This window comes from Plutella xylostella, chromosome 27 (genome assembly GCF_932276165.1).
Source record: "Plutella xylostella chromosome 27, ilPluXylo3.1, whole genome shotgun sequence".
NCBI lineage: Eukaryota > Metazoa > Arthropoda > Insecta > Lepidoptera > Plutellidae > Plutella > Plutella xylostella.
The window spans coordinates 7,502,606-7,521,906 of record NC_064007.1 but is presented as its reverse complement, the minus strand read 5'-3'; the positions used below and the strand labels follow the sequence as shown (position 1 = coordinate 7,521,906).

The window sequence follows — 19,301 nt, the reverse complement described above, 5'->3', positions numbered from 1 at the left end:
GCATTTCCTTCTGTCATCTTTAGTGAAAATTTCTCCATTCTCGGTTAGAGCATAACCAGGGAGTAGTGGTTAACATTTGACACATCTGTCATGAATTTTATAGTTATGGAGATGAGGTTTAATTTATAAATCAATCAATGTTGGTTAGATAACCGACAATGGAGAAATTGGCACTTACGTCTACAAGGTGGGCCGAAAGTCATCACCCTATTGGAAGTTACTCTCATTTGTACAAATGGCTGCCAATTTCAAATCTGTTTGATATTTGTGGACAAAACAAATGCAGAATACAAGTTCAGAAGCCATGGTGTGTGATATAGGTACTCGGAATAATTGTGTATTATACTTATTGAGTTTTCGGGTCGCCTGTTTTTCGTTTTATCTGTCATTATTCCCTGCAATATCGCCCATATGTGAAGAAAAAAAATGAGAGGCAAACAACATTGTATGACTTCTTTTGGTCCACCTTGTAGTAACTAAAGTCTTTTTTTCAATCTCAGATACAAAATTTATTGATTCTCTGAACGGTTCATCAACAGTCGATTGTCCCGCCGATAGAATGATACGACACTTTTTTAATCAAAACTTTTTTCATTTTTGTAAATTGCATAACCCGTAACTAACTACTAGGGGCCCATATGATAGAAGAAAACCTTAACTTTTTTCGATTTTCGTAAACCCGTAATAAAAGGCTCTGCATTAGGTATAAATATATAAACATAGTACTTACTTACCTAAATGTTTAATATTAATATTAATATTTTTACTTTTTGTTTAACCGATTTTGAAGAGAAGTTATGATTTTTTAAATGTTGACAACGCAAGACAGACGCAATACATTGCCTTTTAAGAGTAGGGGGTCTGTACTGTATAAGTACATACTAAATACCCACCCAGAATGTAGAATTTATTTTATCAAAAAATAAATTTTGACCGAAAAAGCCAGATTGGGCCTTTCTGCAAGTTAACTTCAAAATTGTAGGCATTATATTAGGTCCTTACATATGAAATTGGCGTTTTGTCGTACTGGCCACTTTGATCTCAAATATTACCTTTATGGTTAGGAATTCCAAATTCAAATTCATACAGCTATTTACTCATGCATTTGTGTTTCAAACCCCCTAATTCATTTGTTTTTTCTTCTTTTGTTTTTTTCTTTGTGTCACTCTGTTTACAAAATGGAAAACTTGAAATATCGCGTTATTTACGAGTATGAGTTCCACCGTGGCACCAGTGCTGCAGAAACGGCTCGAAGGATTAATGATGTGTATGGTGACGGTGTCGCAAAAGAAAACACAGTGCGTTTTTGGTTCCAACGTTTTCGTTCTGGAAATTTCGACCTGCAGAACAAGCCTCGTGGAGACCAAAGTTGATAATGAAGAATTGAAGGCTATTGTGGAAGCGGATCCATCGCAAACCACGTCCGAGTTAGCTGCAGGCTCCGGTGTTAGTGATAAAACTATTCTAATCCACTTGAAGCAAATTGGGAAGGTGAAAAAGCTTGAAAGGTGGGTACCTCATGAATTGAGTGAAGCAAACCGACAAACGCGCGTCGACTGCTGCGTTACGTTACTCAACCGGCACAATAATGAAGGAATTTTAAATCGAATCATTACCTGTGATGAAAAGTGGATCCTCTACGATAATCGGAAGCGCTCATCGCAATGGCTGAACCCTGGCGAACCAGCCAAATCCTGCCCTAAGCGAAAATTGACTAAAAAAAAGTTGCTTGTAAGTGTTTGGTGGACTAGTGCCGGTGTCGTTCACTACAGCTTTCTTAAATCTGGCCAGACGATTACGGCAGATATCTATTGTCAGCAACTGCAAACCATGATGGAAAAGCTAGCTGCTAAACAACCGAGGCTGGTCAATCGCTCTAGGCCACTGCTGCTTCAGGACAACGCTAGACCACACACTGCACAACAGACGGCTACCAAATTAGAGGAGCTTCAATTAGAATGTCTTAGACATCCACCGTACTCTCCGGACCTTGCTCCAACAGATTACCATTTTTTTCGCAATTTGGATAACTACTTGCAAGGAAAAAAATTCAACTCCGATGGGGCAGTCCAAACCGCCTTCAAAGATTTTATTGATTCCCGCCCGAATAGTTTTTTTAGTAAGGGGATCAATGAACTACCTATGAGATGGCAAAAGTGCATACATAGCAATGGTACATACTTTGATTAATTTAATATATTTCATTTAAAAAAAAACGACTTTATGTTCCTCCTATAGAAAACGCCAATTTCATATGTAAGGACCTAATATTATTGTTTCTAGGTTCTCCAAATAGGCATTACCTAGCTGATCTTATTAGTATTTTGACTTTTTGGAAAAACGCCTCTGAAGAGAAGTTTTAATTTTTTTTATGTTGGGAACGCAAGACAGACGCAATACATTGCCTTTCAAGAGTGGCACCACATTACCTATTAACATAGTTTGTATGCGAAAATCATTGTCAAAACAAGTTCGCGATAATTTAAGGAACCAGCGATTATAGGATTTTCCAACCTCGGTTTACGTCATCTTAGTTCGTGTAGTTATGATGGAAAAATGGAACGCAACTCATCATGAAACGTCAACAAAACGTCAACGTCAATGAGCTGTCATGTCAATGTCAGCTGTCACGTCAATGTCACTACTGTCACTCTTGATTTTTCTCTGCGTCAAGTAATGGTCGTAATAAATAACCTATTAAAAGTTTAATTGAGTTTTCTCTGTATTTACCACAGTAAATTAATAAATAATAGTTGTATTAAATTCCAACATGGTAGCAGAGCGTGGTTTTTAACAAATTTCAGGTATTAAGTGCGTGATTGCAAAAATATCACGAGATAACATTATTGTCCGCCGGCCGGCACAACTTGATTGCCGAAATTTCGGCAAACAGGACATTTAAGTTATTTGTTGTAATACAATCAAGACATGTCGTCAAATGCAAGTGCATTCAGCATCGACAAATTAATTGGCCGTGACAACTACTCGACCTGGAAGTTTGCAGTACAAACATATTTAGAGCATGAAGAGCTCTGGGAGTGTGTTGAAGGAACCAACGTTGACCAGAAGAAGGACAAAAAGGCAAAGTCGAAGATAATCCTGCTAGTTGACCCGATAAATTATGTTCACATCGAGGAATGCACCACTTCTAAGGAGGTATGGCTCAATTTGCAACAAGCTTTTAGCGACTCAGGTCTTACACGAAAGGTTGGCTTACTAAAATCTCTGATAACAACCACTTTAGATAGCAGTTCAAGTGTTGAGGACTACGTAAATAAAATTATGTCCACTGCACACAAGCTCCGTAACATAAACTTCAAAGTTGATGATGAATGGCTGGGTACATTGTTACTAGCTGGGCTGCCGGAGTCATATAAACCTATGCTCATGGCATTAGAAAGCTCGGGCACTTCCATAACAGCAGACTTGGTCAAAACTAAGATTTTACAGGATGTAAACATTAAGCCGACTGAGAATTCAGCACTCATTGTACATAAATATGGAGAAAATTCTAGAGGAAAATCAAAAGGTCCCCGCTGTTTTAATTGCAACAAATATGGTCACTATAGCAAGTTTTGTAGAACCAAGAACAAAAAGAATGGTAATCAAAATACTAATACCAGTTTTGTAGCTGCTTTTTCAGCTGTTTCAGTTAACGATGAAAACAACTGGTATATTGATTCTGGAGCATCTGCACATATGTCTAGACATCGAGTGTGGCTGGAAAATGAGACGGCACCCAAGGTACCCCATGTGCGAGTGGCAGATGATAAGGTGCTAAAAGTTATATCAACTGGGAACATTATCATAGGGGTGAAGGGCCCAAACAGTTCGCTCAACAACATACAGGTAAAAGATGTTCTTTATGTACCAGACTTAGCTACAAACTTGCTATCTGTCAGTAAAATTATTGAAAGTGGCTGTACTGTCAAGTTTAATGAGAAAGGCTGTATTATAAGGAATAGCAATGGTGAGATTGCAGCAACAGCTGATCGTGTAAATGGCACATATCGACTTAACACCAATCTACACCAAGCCCTATCATCAGTAACTTCAAAAGGGGACAGTAACTTCTTGTGGCACCAAAGAATGGGCCACATTAATTACAATGACCTAGATAAATTACAGATCTGTGCCGAGGGTATGAAATTATCCACGCAGAAAGAAGACGCAGCATGCACTTCCTGTCTGGAAGGGAAACAGACCAGACAACCGTTCAACCATGGGGGCTCCCGGGCATCTGAACTGCTAGAGCTAGTCCACTCAGACGTATGTGGACCGATGGAGAACAAGTCTATTGGAGGTTCCAGGTATTTTCTCACCTTTATAGATGATTATTCCAGAAAAGTGTATGTATACATGTTGACCCACAAAAGTGAAGCCTTAGAAAAGTTCAAGGAATTTAAAAATCAGGTGGAAAATGAGTTAAACAGAAAGATAAAGATTATTCGGTCTGATAATGGTAAAGAATATGTTAACCACAGTTTCCATAATTTTCTGAGATCTGCAGGTATTATTCATCAAACTTCAAACCCATACACTCCGGAGCAGAATGGGCTAGCAGAAAGAATGAACCGTACACTTGTAGAAAAGGCTAAATGTATGATTTTTAATGCATGTTTACAGAAAGAATACTGGGCAGAAGCCATATCGACTGCTGCATACATTGTAAATCGCTCTCCCTGTCGGGGGCTGTCGTCAGATGCCACTCCATATGAGGTATGGACCGGATCAAAGCCCAACATCAGTCACATGAAGGTATTTGGCTGTCGAGCTATGGTACATGTACCCAAGGAAAGGAGGCAGAAATGGGACCCCAAATCACGTGAGTTAATTTTTGTTGGGTACAGTGATACTACAAAAGGCTACAGGTTCATAGACCCGAAAAATAAGCGCGTTATAATGAGCAGAGACGTTGTATTTCTAGAAGATACGGTCCAACAGACGAAAATCTCCATAGAAACAGACAACGTTAAAGATAAAACATGCACTAATGAAAGATATCAGTCAAATACAACTTGTACACCGAGTAAACCAGCTGCAGTTGAAATTGTACATACCCATGATGATAATAGAGCCCCATTAAATGTTTCAGTCGCAGATGCAACTATAGAAGTTTCTAGTTCATCAGATGAATTCGAAGACACAGACTATGTACCAAGCAGACCATTGTCACCATCAACAAATGTCACAGTAAGAACACGGAGACAGTTAAGAGAACAAGCTGATCAATCAGATCCTGTGTCATACATGTGCTTAAGCAATGAATCCGCAATGAGTGTGCTGGACTGTGATCCTCAGAGTACTGAAGAAGCATTGAAAAGCGAACTAGCTCAGCAATGGAGAGATGCCATGGATGTAGAATATGAGTCACTGTTAGAGAATGATACTTGGATTCTCACTGACTTGCCTAAAGGAAAGAGAGCCATACCCTGCAAGTGGGTGTATAAAACTAAGAGAAATGAAAATGGAGAGATTGCAAAATATAAAGCCAGGCTAGTAATAAAAGGGTATAAGCAAAGAAAAGATATAGATTATCAAGAAGTATTTGCCCCAGTGGTCCGTTACACTTCCCTCAGATGTCTAGTAGCTACAGCAGCTAAGTATGATCTCAAAATTCATCAAATGGATGCCATTTCAGCATTTTTGCAAGGAGATGTAGAGGAGGAACTTTACATGACCCAGCCACCCTTGTATGAGAAGGACAGCAAGAGTGTATGCCACCTTAAAAAATCCATCTATGGTCTGAAACAAGCGAGCCGACAGTGGAATATAAAATTGAATGCTGCACTTCAAGATATTGGCTTGTCACGGACAGAGAAGGAACAGTAAATACTGTAAAAGAAAAATTAACTCAAAAATTCAAAATGAAAGATCTAGGAGAAGCCAGATTTTGTATTGGTTTGAAAATAACAAGAAAAGAAGATGAAATTTCATTAGATCAGTCGTTGTACATTGAGAAAATATTACAACGCTTTGGAATGGCAGAAAGCAAAGCAGTCAACACACCTTGTGATGTCAGCATGAAGTTGATACCGGCCAAGAGTGATGATGAAGTCAGGACTGACATACCATATCATGAAGCAGTTGGATGTCTTTTATATCTGTCTCAAGGTACACGACCAGATATAACATATGCAGTGAATATGTTAAGCCGCTTCAATAGCAAGCCCACTAAAGAACACTGGATAGCATTAAAAAGAGTGCTCAGATACCTAAAAGGAACATCAAACATGAAACTAACATACAAGAAGAATGAAGAAAATGTTGTTGGTTACTGTGATGCAGACTGGGCATCGAATATAGAAGACCGGCGTTCGTGCACTGGTCATGTTTTTCTGTTTCAGGGAGCTGCTATAAGTTGGGCTTCTAAAAGGCAGTTGACCGTGGCCCTATCGTCCACAGAGGCTGAATACATGTCTCTAACTTCTGCAGTACAAGAGGCACTGTGGCTCGGCCAGTTACACCGTGAGCTCTGGTCTGAACAAACGGACCAGCCATTTATCATGTATTGTGATAATCAAAGTACAATTAAGCTTTCAGGTAGTGATGTTTACCATGCCCGCAGTAAACATATTGACGTGAGGTACCACTTCATCCGAGAGAAGGTATCCAGTCGGAAGATCGAAGTCCACTACAAAAGTACTGATGAGATGGCTGCTGACGTCCTCACAAAAGGACTTCACCGAACCAAGCATGAGTTTTGCTGTAAAGCCATGGGTTTGCGTTCAGGAGAGGATGATGGAAAAATGGAACGCAACTCATCATGAAACGTCAACAAAACGTCAACGTCAATGAGCTGTCATGTCAATGTCAGCTGTCACGTCAATGTCACTACTGTCACTCTTGATTTTTCTCTGCGTCAAGTAATGGTCGTAATAAATAACCTATTAAAAGTTTAATTGAGTTTTCTCTGTATTTACCACAGTAAATTAATAAATAATAGTTGTATTAAATTCCAACACTTTGTATCGAAAATAGTATAGAATTTCCCACGTAAGCACGTGATACTTTCTAACGTTTTGGAATCCGAAAGAGTGAAGCTACCATGTCACAAGTCCCTAATTTACAATTCTGTTTCAGGTACAAAGGTACAACGGCGCGCCGACAGTGAGCGTCAACTTCCTCCTGCTAGTCTCCTTGGTGACTTCCATCATCCTAACAAATAATACCAAAATGTGATTCTAAAATAGTTTAGGGCAATAATAATTTATGGGGAATTTGAAAATTTTAAATGAACTGTCTTTCCTCTTAATTAGAAGTTCAAGATTGGGACACTGGAATTCCGACTTTTTTGACACTAACTAGTTACAAAGAGTCGATTTATAAACCTACAACAAGAAAATATGGGTAATTTTGTATTTTTTATATTAAGTATAATATAACAATGCTTTTTTACAAAACCCCTGTGAAAATTTTATTTAAGGTAAACGTAGCTATTAACGCCCCTTTTGACTCCTAGCTCGTGTGAACTCTAGGGCACAACAAGTATGCAAAACGTTTCGCATATTTCTTCTTAAGTAACATATTTTTAAATATAATTTTCAATTATTCGAGTACATATCATACTGAAATAAAATTAGGTATACTTAATATACACAAAGGGTGCGCAAGGAAAGATATAAAAAAAAACATTTATAAGCTGTTATAAAAATATATTTAATTTTAATATAAGAGAAAATGTCGAATAATCAACATCATCGAGTTAACTAGTTACTTAACAAAAGTTGCTCAGAAGAACAAAAAACATAATAAAAGGAAATGCAAAAAATATGTATATCTACTCACCTAAAAGCCACTTTTTCAATATGAATTTCCAAACTTGTGAATTATTCTGTATAAATTTAGAAAATAAATCGTACCTAAATCATCATCGGTACGGTACTTAATTCAAAAATAAATGATTTCGGAATACATTATCCATATTGAGGTTACGAAGGCGAGTAGCATCAAACTGCTGACGTCAGCAGCCACGGCGGTGTTGTGACTGAGCTTGTGCACAACCTCAACCTGGTTTTGTCGTAACTGGAAAAATTATTTTTAAAATTATAATGTAAATCGAGGGTATCAGCTTCCTACTTACTTGCTTACCGTGGAAGATTAAAAATGTCATAAATAAGTATTAAGGGAAAAAAACTATTTATGGGGCTTCATTTTCACCTGTGGGGTGCAAGGGTGCAGTACAGCGGGGCAGCGACCCAAGTCTGTGAGCCTTACCACAAGAACTAAAGACAGTACTTAACAGATGTTTAACGAGAGTTTTGTCAAACGCATAATAAATCTCCAAACTATCGTTTTAACACTTATTAAACAATGTTTCAAGTTTTTGTGATAATACAGTTTATCTTTCTATATTTTATTATAACTACTCACAGTGTTGTTGATCCAGTTGGTGTAGCTAGAGACGCGCGTGAACACGTGAGGGTAGAAGGAATCGGCGCATCTCATCGCAAATGAGGTCACCCCCACCACCACCCCGTTGTACACCAGGGGACCACCGGAGTCACCCTTGCAAGTGCCGGCTCCTGTAGGGGACAAACTCTTATTGTTAACCAAGATAGGAATGACGACTTGACGAGTCTGGAAAATATCCAACGTGTGTGGACAGACACAAACTTTCTCACAAACATTCATGAATCCTGTGACTTTGAAGCGGGTCTTTTTTTCATCAAAACTCAAACGCACTCAATAGAACTCGTCAAACGTCTCCATAAGTCGGTCCAGCCTGTCGACTTCATAAGTCAGATAAACGAGCTTACCTCCAACACCAAGCAGCCCCGCGCAGAGCATGTTGTTGTATGAGAATCTCGGATAACGTGCGGCGCAGGTGTCTCGGTCCACCTTGCGCAGCCCCACGAGTCGCAGGCCGATGGGGCTTGACTTGATGCATTTCATCTACGGGGTATTACAGTCGTGGTATAAGAAGCCGACAGAAATTACTAAATGGATCATTGGGGTATCATACCAAACATGGGGTTTATTTCCATTTATTATCAAATAGGATATAAGGTCATTATTCACCTATGGTTGCCGATAAAATCCGCAAGGTGAAGTGTTAGATACTCACATCAGTCCGTCCCCACCCGACAGCTACCACAGACGCGTTGTCCGGGACCACATACCCCCCCGGGGGGATGACGGCTGGCTGCACCGAGCTGCTCCGGTAGTTGCTCACACTGGTCGACAGCACCAACACTGCAACGTCGTTGTCTTTACTCTCCGAATATTTGTAATCCTCGTGGACCAAGATCTTGGACGTCTCATGCTTTGAGCCTCCGCGGTCATTGTAGGTGGATCCGACGCGAATGACAACTTTAGATGCCCTCAAGATGGTAGTGTCATTGATTATTCTGGAAAGATTTAATGGTATGGTGTAAAGTACCTAGATCATTCACCGCATGACTTGATACTACAGTGGCAAAGGGTTCACACCTGTAACACAATTCACATCGGGTTCTCTTTTGGATTGACTATTTTAAATTTAAAATAGTAAATATATGCGCTACACGGTGCGTTTGGCTGTTTGTCCACCACAACCGTCACCATCCGTGACGCTCCGTCAGCGAGAACGACATGAAGGATGACGGCGCTCGGACACTTCATGGCCATGTTAAATGATATCACAAAATTGGCGCTTCAAACGGATGTTATGAATTTTATCTAATGGTTGCGCTAGTTCTGCGTATAATAGCGCCTTAAAGGCGCAGCGAAGCTCTTGGGGGCAGCTCGTAAATTAATGAAAGGGAAATATAGTGAGACGTTCATGATAATTTAGAGAATGGCCAACCGCTAAATCGTAACTAAGTACTTACAACATTTTATTTATTTATTTATTTATTTATTTATTGAAAGTTACAAAAACAGATTGTTATTAACACATTCTTATAAATTCATGCTTGTGGATCTTAATGTAAATAACAGTCCAAAACTATGTAACAAAAACATGCTAGAGTAGTTTGCTACACAAACATTTGTTTAGGTTAGTAATTATATTTTAAACTTAATTTTAAATCTATGAGGTAACTAGTTAAACTAAATCGTTAATTAGGTTAGTTTTAATTCTAAGACAGTATACATATTGGCTTACAAACAACGTAATTAGGTATGTATATACTATAAGTAGTTTAATTATGTACTTAACAAGTGTTCATTCATTATTGTAAAGCAATTTTATTGCATAACGGAACCCAGGTAATGATGACCCAAATATATCAATATGATTATGACTGCTGATTAAACTATTATATAGTTGACACATTCTGTGTACTGGTGTATTAACTGTGGAGTTTGTTCTGTGACCCGGTATAAAAAAAGGTTTTATGTTACGAGGGGTTCGTCTAGGGCAATTAAAGTGTATATTCGGTAAAATATTAGTATCCAACTTCCCATGAATTATCTTATGCAGTACACAAAGATCTAGTATTTGCCGTCGATTATATAACGATGTAAAATTAAAATGTTTGAGTCTCAAATCATAGTTGGTTAATTTATATTTAAGGTCATATCTGTAACTCAAAAATCTAAGGAATCGCCGTTGTAAGGCCTCTAAACTATTTATGTGATTTTGGTAAAAGGGTGACCAAATAGTAGATCCATATTTAAGTATAGTTCTAATGAGAGAGTTATACAGGAGAATTAAACTACGGGGATTCTTAAAGTTTTTTGTAATTCTAAAAATAAATCCTATCAGTTTGTTACATCTGTTTATTATGTATTGAAAATGTTCTCTAAAGGAAAGTTCGGTATCAAAGATTATTCCTAGGTCTTTGGCTGACGATTTGGTAACAAGCAAATTGTCATTAATTTTATAAGAGTAGCTAATTTTATTTTTTTTCTTTGTAAAAGACATGGCAAAACATTTATTTACGTTGAGGGACATTTTATTTTCAGTGCACCATGCACTTAAAGTATCAAGGTCTGCTTGCAGTGTCTGACAGTCATTGTTAGATTTTATACTTTTAAAGATTTTCAAATCATCGGCGTAGAGTAGACTGTTACATTTAAGGATGCTTGCAAGGTCATTAATGAATATTAGGAAAAGTAATGGACCCAGGAGGGAACCCTGTGGAACACCAGAAGTCATGACAGCTGCATTAGATTTAAACCCTTTTATTGTAACAATTTGTTTTGGAATTTAATACCGAAATAAGCAGTGTGCAGCGGTGAGCACGTGGTGCTGTGTGAGTATCACGCCCCCACAGTAACCCCCCAGCAGCCTCTGACCACGCATCTGCAAATACAGTGATAAAGTACGTTACAATGAGCGCTATATAATAACTAACCGCAAATTCAAAATAACATAAGGCTACGTCAAACAGAAAGCATTACCAGCGCGCGTCAGAGCGCTATCATGACGCCGAGCTATGACGCCAAGATAAAGATAAAATATAAAAAATCTTTATTCGGTGTCTAGCACCACACATCAAAAAATAGTAAGTAATAACATAAGTACACAAAAAAATAAAATAAAAAACGAAATTTAAATTAAAAGTGAATCAAACAAAAGAACATTAAGAATAATTAAAAAATATAATGGTGTCCAGCACCGAAAAGGCCCGTAAGTAACGCATCCTGGTTTGACAAAAAGAAAGGTAATTTCATAATTTTTAATTTTTAGAACTTACCTCCTAATTTAACTAAAGTTTTGGGGCCTTACCATCGAAACAGAAATACATGGTAGAAGTTGGCTGTCAAACAAATTATAAATGATTATTTTTTAATAAAAATCTTATAAAATTGTACAATGTAATGTTTGTAATATTTGTACAACGAAGAGTTAAATAAATAATATAATTTTTTTTTTATTATTATACCGTGGTATGTACATCGGTACGTACTTACTCCTACTTAAAAAAATAATGAGAATTCGGAATACATTATCCAAATTGACGTTGCGAAGGCGAGTAGCATCAACCTGGTGACGTCAGCTGCCACGGCGGTGTTGTGACTGTTCTTGTGCACAACCACAACCTGGTTTTGACTTACCTGGGATATTTAAAATTATAATGTAAATCTAGGGTATCAGCTTCCTACTTACCTACCTATTTTAGACGTATTAGGAAGGTATGATAACAAAAATATTTTCTTGTTCGTCATAAATAAATGTTAAGAGAAGAAACTCTTCAAGGGGGGGCATTCTCAGCCGTGGGGTGCAAGGCTTCAGTATAGCGGGGCACCGCCCCAAGGCTGTATAATTCTATAATTTAATTAAACTACTTACAGTGTTGTTGATCCAGTCGGTGTAGCTAGAGACGCGCATGAATACTTGAGGGTAGAAGGAATCGTCGCATGTCTTAACAAACGAGGACACCCCCACCACCACCCCGTTGTACACCAGGGGACCACCGGAGTCACCCATACAGATACCGGCTCCTGTAGGGGACAAACTCTTATTGTTAGCCGAGCTATGACGACTTCACGAGTCTGGGAAATACCTACCCAACGTGTGTGGACACAAACTTAAGCAAATCACACAAATACTCGATTTGTAGTGGCTTCGTTGCGGGGTCGGTTTTTCAAACCGCAAACGCACTTGATATTACTCGTCAATTGTCTGCATAAGTCGGTCCAGCCCGTCGACGAGTCGGATATACGAGCTTACCTCCAACACCAAGCAGCCCCGCGCAGAGCATGGAGTCGGGGAGTTCTGGGACCTCCTGCCCCCACCGCGCGGCGCAGGTGTCTCGGTCCACCGTGCGCAGCCCCACGTGCCGCAGGCCGAGGGGGGTTGACTTGTTGCAGTTCATCTACGGGGTATTGCAGTAGTGGTATAGGAAGCCGACAGAAATGACTCAGGGGCTCATTGGGGTATCATGCGAAACATGGGGTTTATATCCGTTTATTATCAAATACGAAATTAGGTCATTATTTACCTATAGATGTCGATAAAATCCGGAAGGTGAAGTGTTAGATACTCACATCAGTCAGTCCCCACCCGACAGCTACCACAGACGCGTTGTCCGGGACCACATACCCCCCCGGGGGGATTACGGCTGGCTGCACCGAGCTGCTCCGGTAGTTGCTCACACTGGTCGGCAGCACCAACACTGCCACGTCGTTGTCGAAACCCATCGAATGTTGGTAGTCCTCGTGGACCACGGTCTTGGACGTCGCATGCTCTGAGCCTCCGCGGTCTTTGTAGGTGGATCCGACGCGAATGACAACTTCAGATGCCCTCAAGATGGTAGTGCCAGTAGCAGCTGTAGTGTCATTGATTTTTCTGGAAAGATTTTATAGGTATGGTTACATAGATCATTCACTGTATGATTTGATACTGCAGTGGCAAAGGGTTCACGCCTGTAACACAATTCACATTGCTTCTCTTTTGGATTGACTAATTTGATATTTTATATTATAGTAAATATATGCGCTACACGGTGCCTTAGGCCGTTTGTCCATCACAGCCGTCATCATCCGGGACGCTCCGTCAGCGAGAACGACATGAAGGATGACGGCGCTCGGACACTTCATGGCCATGTTAAATGATATCACAAAATTGGCGACGTCATCACCTCCCGGTTACGGCGGTGGTGGAGGAACAGCCTTAGAGCCGGGACAACTTCCTTTAGACCGCGTCCACGACGCCAGCGAGCGGAGAATTACGTACAGTAAGTAAGCCTCCACCATAAAGGAAATAATCCTAGTTATAATAGTTTATAGTCGCTATTGCGGCTAATCCGTTGTGCTTTGAATCTAGAAATTAATCTAAAAATTGCTAACGATGGCCGTTCTAAAAATTAGAATTAGCATGACGAGGGGGTGGCCTTGGCAGTTTTTGGAATAAACGCTTTCAAACGGAAGTTACTATTTTTTATCCACTGGCGGTGCTAGTTCTGCGTATAATAGCGAAGCTCTTGTAGGCAGCATGTAAATTAATGACAGTGAAATATAGCTGACCGCTAAATCGTAACTAAGTATGTGCAAAAATTAAGAATTTATTACAGATTTAAGCAGTGCGCAGCGGTGAGCACGTGGTGCTGTGTGAGTATCACGCCCCCACAGTTTAACAGCAGCGGCTTCTGACCACGCATCTGCAAATACAGCGATAAAGTACGTTACATACATACATATACATACATATGCACTCACGACTGTAATCCCCGAAGGGGTAGTCAGAGGTGGCTCACAAGCGAGCCACCCACTTTTCGCAGCACATTTTTGTACTCCCGTGATAGGTTGCGAACCATATCGCCGTTTTGGGATAAGTACAATGCACTTAGGATACACATCTAGAATCTAGATGTGCAGGTTTCCTCACGATGTTGTCCATCACCGTAAGAGCACGTGGTATTATTATACTTAAACTCCTTAATTGAAAGAATTCATTGGCACAGGCCAGGATTTGAACCCACGGCCTCTTGATTGAGAGGACGAGGCCTTATCCATTGTATCCATTACACCACCACCGCTCTAAAGTACGTTATAATGAGGGCTATGTTACATATCTCCGATGCTCTTAATCCGCCACTGGCTATGTATAACTTACAATAACTTAATGCTACGTCAAACAGAAAGCATTACTAGCGCGCGTCAGAGCGCTAACATGACGCCGTGCTATGACGCCATGATGTGTTGTACTACTGTTCGGGCCCAAATAAACCGGAACAGCGCCATCTAGTGGCAAGCTTGGTACTACTACAAATACTGCCACCTGATTGGATGTAGATGGCGTGAAGCATTATCACTGTGATTGGTTGAATTGTTTCCTACCACAATTCCTCGAATATTGTACATTGTAACTGACTTATTTAATCAAAATACGTTATATCAGTATTCCAAAGCGGTTGTTCCTTATTTCAAACACCAGAAAAATATAGGACAAAAATTAAAACGCAAATTAGGCCGCTACATGCTCCGGACCTTACGAGCCATATATTTACAAGGATTACGCTGATTCCTGAAGATTACCTTGGAACCCCCGGAATACGCACCAAGAACGGAGGTCAGTTGTACCTGCCACGCAACCATCTCGCACAACTACGCATCAGCGAGGTCAAGGTCAAGCCAAGCGGGTCACACCAGGTGCCTGAAGGAGACGTAACGCAGACGTAATTCCAATCAAGGACTAGCAGTCAAGCCAAAGGAAGTATCGTCGTTCCCAGCAAACACGACATCTTGTCCCTTTCCCAACCTCGTCCTCATTTGTGCTAATAACGTGTTTTCAGTGCATAGTACGCATTCCTATGAAAAAACCGGCTAAGACCTAGGGAGACACGTATTTTCAGGCTGAACGTAGATTTTTAGCGCTAGAAAAGCGATTGCAGCGCTCGCCTCAACATAAAGCGTTATACAGCGATTTTTTACACGAGTATGAAAGGTTATTTAGGTATTTATTTATTTATATTGTTCATGGAGAACCAACAGCATTTGCGTCAACTTATATGGTAACAAAATTATAAAATTCTACAAAACACGGAAATGCCATTAATAGGTTCCCACCTATAGTGACAAAAAGTAATGACTTGTAGTTCTAATCAAAAATAAAAATAAACTATAATTATTACATAATAATAACAGCAGCAAGCGCCACGTCTAAGTACACTGTTTATTGTTAATGAGCCTACTCAAAACTTACAAGCGAAAACGAAAAGTAAGAAAAACACTTAAGATGCTAGGAACTTAGGAATATTAGATTAGATAGTTAATTAGGAGCTACCTACTATGCCGACGACGCCTTAATAAGAACGTCTTTTAGATTAGGTGTGGGTTAGGTCATATGACTCGCTTAAATGACTACGGATATCCGAATTAATACCATCTACGCCAAGTAGTTGGCAATGTAAACTTAACATTCGAAGAGTTTAGCACGTTATTAGCGCAAATAGAAGCCATCCTCAACTCCCGACCATTAACACCTACGTCCACAGATCCCACTGACTTTCTCCCACTTAGTCCTGCACACTTCTTGGTCGGCCGGAGCCTGATCTCGCCGCTGTTCGACGTCTACACCGACATCCCGGCAACACGGCTCTCACGCTACCGCAGAGGACGGAGCAGATCAGGCAGCACTTCTGGTCACGATGGGCTAACGAGTACATATCCGAGCTGCAGACCCGCGCTAAATGGCGAGAGCATACTGAGGAGTTGAGACCTAACACGATGGTCATCATCAGAGATAAGAATCTCCCCCCACTGACATATGGGCCGCATCATCAAGTCCATCCGCGGTAAGGACGACGTCTCCAGGGTGGCCGACATCCAGACTGCGACGGGAGTGCTGCGGCGAGCATACACGAGCATATTTCCACTCGTCGAGGAAGACCGGAACAGCGCCATCTAGTGGCAAGCTTGGTACTACTACAAATATTGCCACCTGATTCGATGTAGATGGCGTGAAGCATTATCACTGTGATTGGTTGAATTGTTCCCTACCCCAATTCCTCGAATATTTTACATTGTAACTGACTTATTTATCAATATACGTTATATCAGTATTCCAAAGCGGTTGTTCCTTATTTTAAACACCAGAAATATAGGACAAATTCAATACGCAAAATAGGCCGCTACAACTACAATGGTAAACAGAGCGCCAGCGCTAGCGTCGCGTTGCGTATGACGCGCGCTAGTAACGCGTCCTGGTTTGACAGAGCCTTTAGAAAGGTAACTTCATAATTTAAATTTTTAGGACTTACCTACCTCATAAATAGGACTAACTAGAGTCTTGGGCCCTTACCATCAAAAACAGAAACACATGGTAAACGCTGTCAGTTGGCTGTCAAACGCTTTCTAATTAATTATTTTTTTAATTTAAAACACATAAAACTGGTTTTTTAAAAACAAATATACAGTAAAAGTTTGAATCCCTAAAAGCTTATATTTCTACTTAATTATTGATAACCAAAATCATAAGTAAGTAATGTCACATAATTTTGAAATGATCTGATAACTTACATCAGAACTCCAAACAAATAACTTGATTATGGATATTGAATACCTTTATCATTTTAATTTTTAGAACAAAATTATTTGAGAATTAACGGACATACTGAGACGCACTGACCCTACCCGTTCAACTGTATACCTACGGTCACAGTCACATCACGTCCCTGTTTGGTGTCGGTATTATGAAATTTAACTTTTTCATTGCTCGCGTCGTCGACAGCTCCAAACTAAGCTACTCTACTACTGCATACTATGTCGGTGAGTCTGGTAAAGAAGCAATACCGTAAAAAATGAACTTAAATACGCCATGTAAGGGTATGTCTTGACGGTGGTGGGGTGTCCCCTGACGATCCTGTTGGCGGGGGGCGCGGGGCGCGCGGGGGGCTCCCTCACAGTCACCGTGTCCTCACAGCACCCTGAAAACATAATTATATACTAACCTATACGTAGTCCATATTTTTAATGAGAACTTCCTGATCGCATAAAATGTATGGATCGTAAATAATAAGGTTAAAATTGACATTAAGTCAGGTAAGCTAATACAGTATATATGTTACTGTAAAAGCCCGAACAACGGTAAATCCTAGGATTTACCAGTAAATCTTAGGATTTACCAACATGAGTTGGTAAATGTATGAATTTGTGAAAATGGGTCATTTTTTTCGGGCTTTTACCATTAGAATTTGGTAAATGCTAGGTTTTACCACTGACACCTAGTAAAAGTTGGTTTTGGGAATAAAACAAAGATTAATTATGACCTATTCATTTATTATTGTCGAAAAGAAATCGGAGGTCAAGGTCATTCATCAACTTTTGGGCGATGTAATTCACCGGATTATGGTATTTATGTGTATAGTAATAGATGCGAATTATCATTGAATGCTGGATTATAGGAAAATAACTTTATTTTCACTCATTCACTGAACGATAATTTAAACACGGAAACCGGAAGTAAAATAATTTTCACGTATTATTATTGTTGACGTCGCGTCGAGTAAAGTAGATTGCAATAATAAATATTTCTTAAGTTCGGTTAGTTATAAGTTATCATCATCATCACGACTCATTACGTCCCCACTGCTGGGGCACGGGTCTCCTTCTAATGAAGTAAGGGTTTCGATCTAGTCCACCACGCTGGCCTAGTGCGGGTTGGTGGGCCCCAACACAAGCAAGCTTGTGCTGAGCGAGTTGTCGGGTAAGTGGGCAACCCGACTGTCAGACGTTTTCAAGCCGCCCGAAGTCCTCTGACTAGGCTTAACGACTGCTGCCGAAGCAGCAACCGGGACCCACGGCTTAACGTGCCGTCCGAAGTACGAAAGCATCCAGAAAAGAACTACTTGAAATCGGTCACCCATCCAATGGCTGACCATGCTGGTTGTTGCTAAACCTCAGTGATCAGTTACGATCACTGAAGCCCGCTCGACTACGGACGCTTTGTTCGACTACGGAGGTTATAAGTTATAACCTGGCTTTTTCAACATTTACCGTGCCTTAATGTAAATCCTAAGATTTACCAAGTGAATAGTGGTAAAAGTGCGAATAGCAAAATCTTTCGGGCTCTTACCATTAAGAGTTGGTAAATCTTAGGTTTTACCGTTGTTCGGGCTTTTACAGTAACATATATATTATAATGTTGAAGAAAAAATTCTCACTCTTTTACTAGGGGTTGACTGTACCCTATAGGTAATAAAGAAATAGCGATTCTTCTACTTTTTACATAGTTTTTGATTAAGTGTATATGAATAATGCCTATAGAAATAAAAACCGGCAAGGTTACATTTTTTCCCTTTAAAAAATGAAGGGGGCTAAGTATAAAGTACTACAAAGACACATAGATGTAGATATCTACCCAATTTTTCTTTACCATACTTAACTACCGTAAATAATAAAGCTTACCATAGTAAAATAGCACAGTCATAATTAGTAACTTCATCCTGAAAACCATCACTTTCCTGTTTATTTCCTGTCTCAAAAGTAAGTTAAAATTGGGATGGCCAAGCCATGGCCATCGCAATTTTATTTATTGCAGCTTTTTAGCTTGTCTACGGCGAAGCAATGAGGATGGATATAACAGTACAAGGTGTTGCAATAGTGGTAAATAATTATAGTAAAGGTGAAAATCTACAACTCTTTGTGTCTTGTCTATCCTTTTTAACACACTATATTTTCCTACGCTTTGTAAGTTGCTAGTTGCTAGCTAGGTATTGTAACATAAGTACTCACCTGATACAGATACATCGTCGAATATGCCAGTAGGTAAAAATATATAACTGTACCGTCTTGTTCGTTTATTGTTAATCTAAGGTCTGTACAGTAAAATATGGGAAATTTTGTTATGATTTATATTATCCTAACTTAATATTATAAATGCAAAAGTACTGTGTCTGTCTGTTACTTTTCACGCTAAAACTACTGAACGG

The 19,301-nt window shown here is 39.7% G+C and overlaps 3 protein-coding genes across 4 annotated transcripts in view; 1 reads left to right on the top strand and 2 right to left on the bottom strand.

Moving 5' to 3' along the window:
- Positions 1-7,399, top strand: part of LOC125490794 (trypsin CFT-1-like) — a 45,975-nt gene extending 38,576 nt beyond the window's left edge. The window contains exon 6 of the mRNA XM_048631117.1: positions 7,084-7,399. Coding sequence (XP_048487074.1) covers positions 7,084-7,182 — 99 coding nt within the window. The 3' untranslated portion in view covers positions 7,183-7,399. The remainder of the gene's footprint in view (positions 1-7,083) is intronic.
- Positions 7,400-7,544: 145 nt separating this feature from the next.
- Positions 7,545-9,817, bottom strand: LOC105396708 (trypsin CFT-1-like). Its single transcript, XM_048631116.1, has 6 exons — positions 9,813-9,817; positions 9,068-9,350; positions 8,760-8,895; positions 8,374-8,525; positions 7,936-8,025; positions 7,545-7,568 (listed from the first exon to the last, which is right to left on the bottom strand). Exons 1-6 carry the CDS (start codon positions 9,815-9,817, stop codon positions 7,545-7,547), a joined length of 690 nt encoding a protein of 229 aa, XP_048487073.1.
- Positions 9,084-19,066, bottom strand: LOC105391644 (trypsin, alkaline B). 2 transcript variants are annotated; one of them, XM_048631031.1, is made up of 10 exons: positions 18,778-19,066; positions 17,164-17,297; positions 13,942-14,030; positions 12,919-13,219; positions 12,602-12,746; positions 12,221-12,372; positions 11,842-11,985; positions 11,625-11,687; positions 11,142-11,230; positions 9,084-9,195 (listed from the first exon to the last, which is right to left on the bottom strand). In XM_048631031.1, exons 1-7 carry the CDS (start codon positions 18,824-18,826, stop codon positions 11,848-11,850), a joined length of 1,008 nt encoding a protein of 335 aa, XP_048486988.1. In that variant the 5' UTR covers positions 18,827-19,066; the 3' UTR covers positions 9,084-9,195; positions 11,142-11,230; positions 11,625-11,687; positions 11,842-11,847. The 2 variants fall into 2 exon arrangements, with proteins under 2 accessions (XP_048486988.1, XP_048486987.1); XM_048631030.1 differs by lacking the exon at positions 9,084-9,195 and adding an exon at positions 9,271-9,432.
- Between the last annotated feature and the right edge of the window lie 235 nt (positions 19,067-19,301).

Bases quoted from the DNA above. Each gene is read 5' to 3' on its own strand.
- LOC105396708 (XM_048631116.1), bottom strand. The intron at 8,896-9,067 runs GTGAGTATCTAA...AATACCCCGTAG, and splicing joins TCGGGTGGGGACGGACTGAT to ATGAAATGCATCAAGTCAAG. The intron at 8,526-8,759 runs GTAAGCTCGTTT...TGTCCCCTACAG, and splicing joins GGGGCTGCTTGGTGTTGGAG to GAGCCGGCACTTGCAAGGGT.
- LOC105391644 (XM_048631031.1), bottom strand. From the start codon at position 18,826: ATGGTTTTCAGGATGAAGTTACTAATTATGACTGTGCTATTTTACTAT. The intron at 12,747-12,918 runs GTGAGTATCTAA...AATACCCCGTAG, and splicing joins TCGGGTGGGGACTGACTGAT to ATGAACTGCAACAAGTCAAC. The intron at 12,373-12,601 runs GTAAGCTCGTAT...TGTCCCCTACAG, and splicing joins GGGGCTGCTTGGTGTTGGAG to GAGCCGGTATCTGTATGGGT.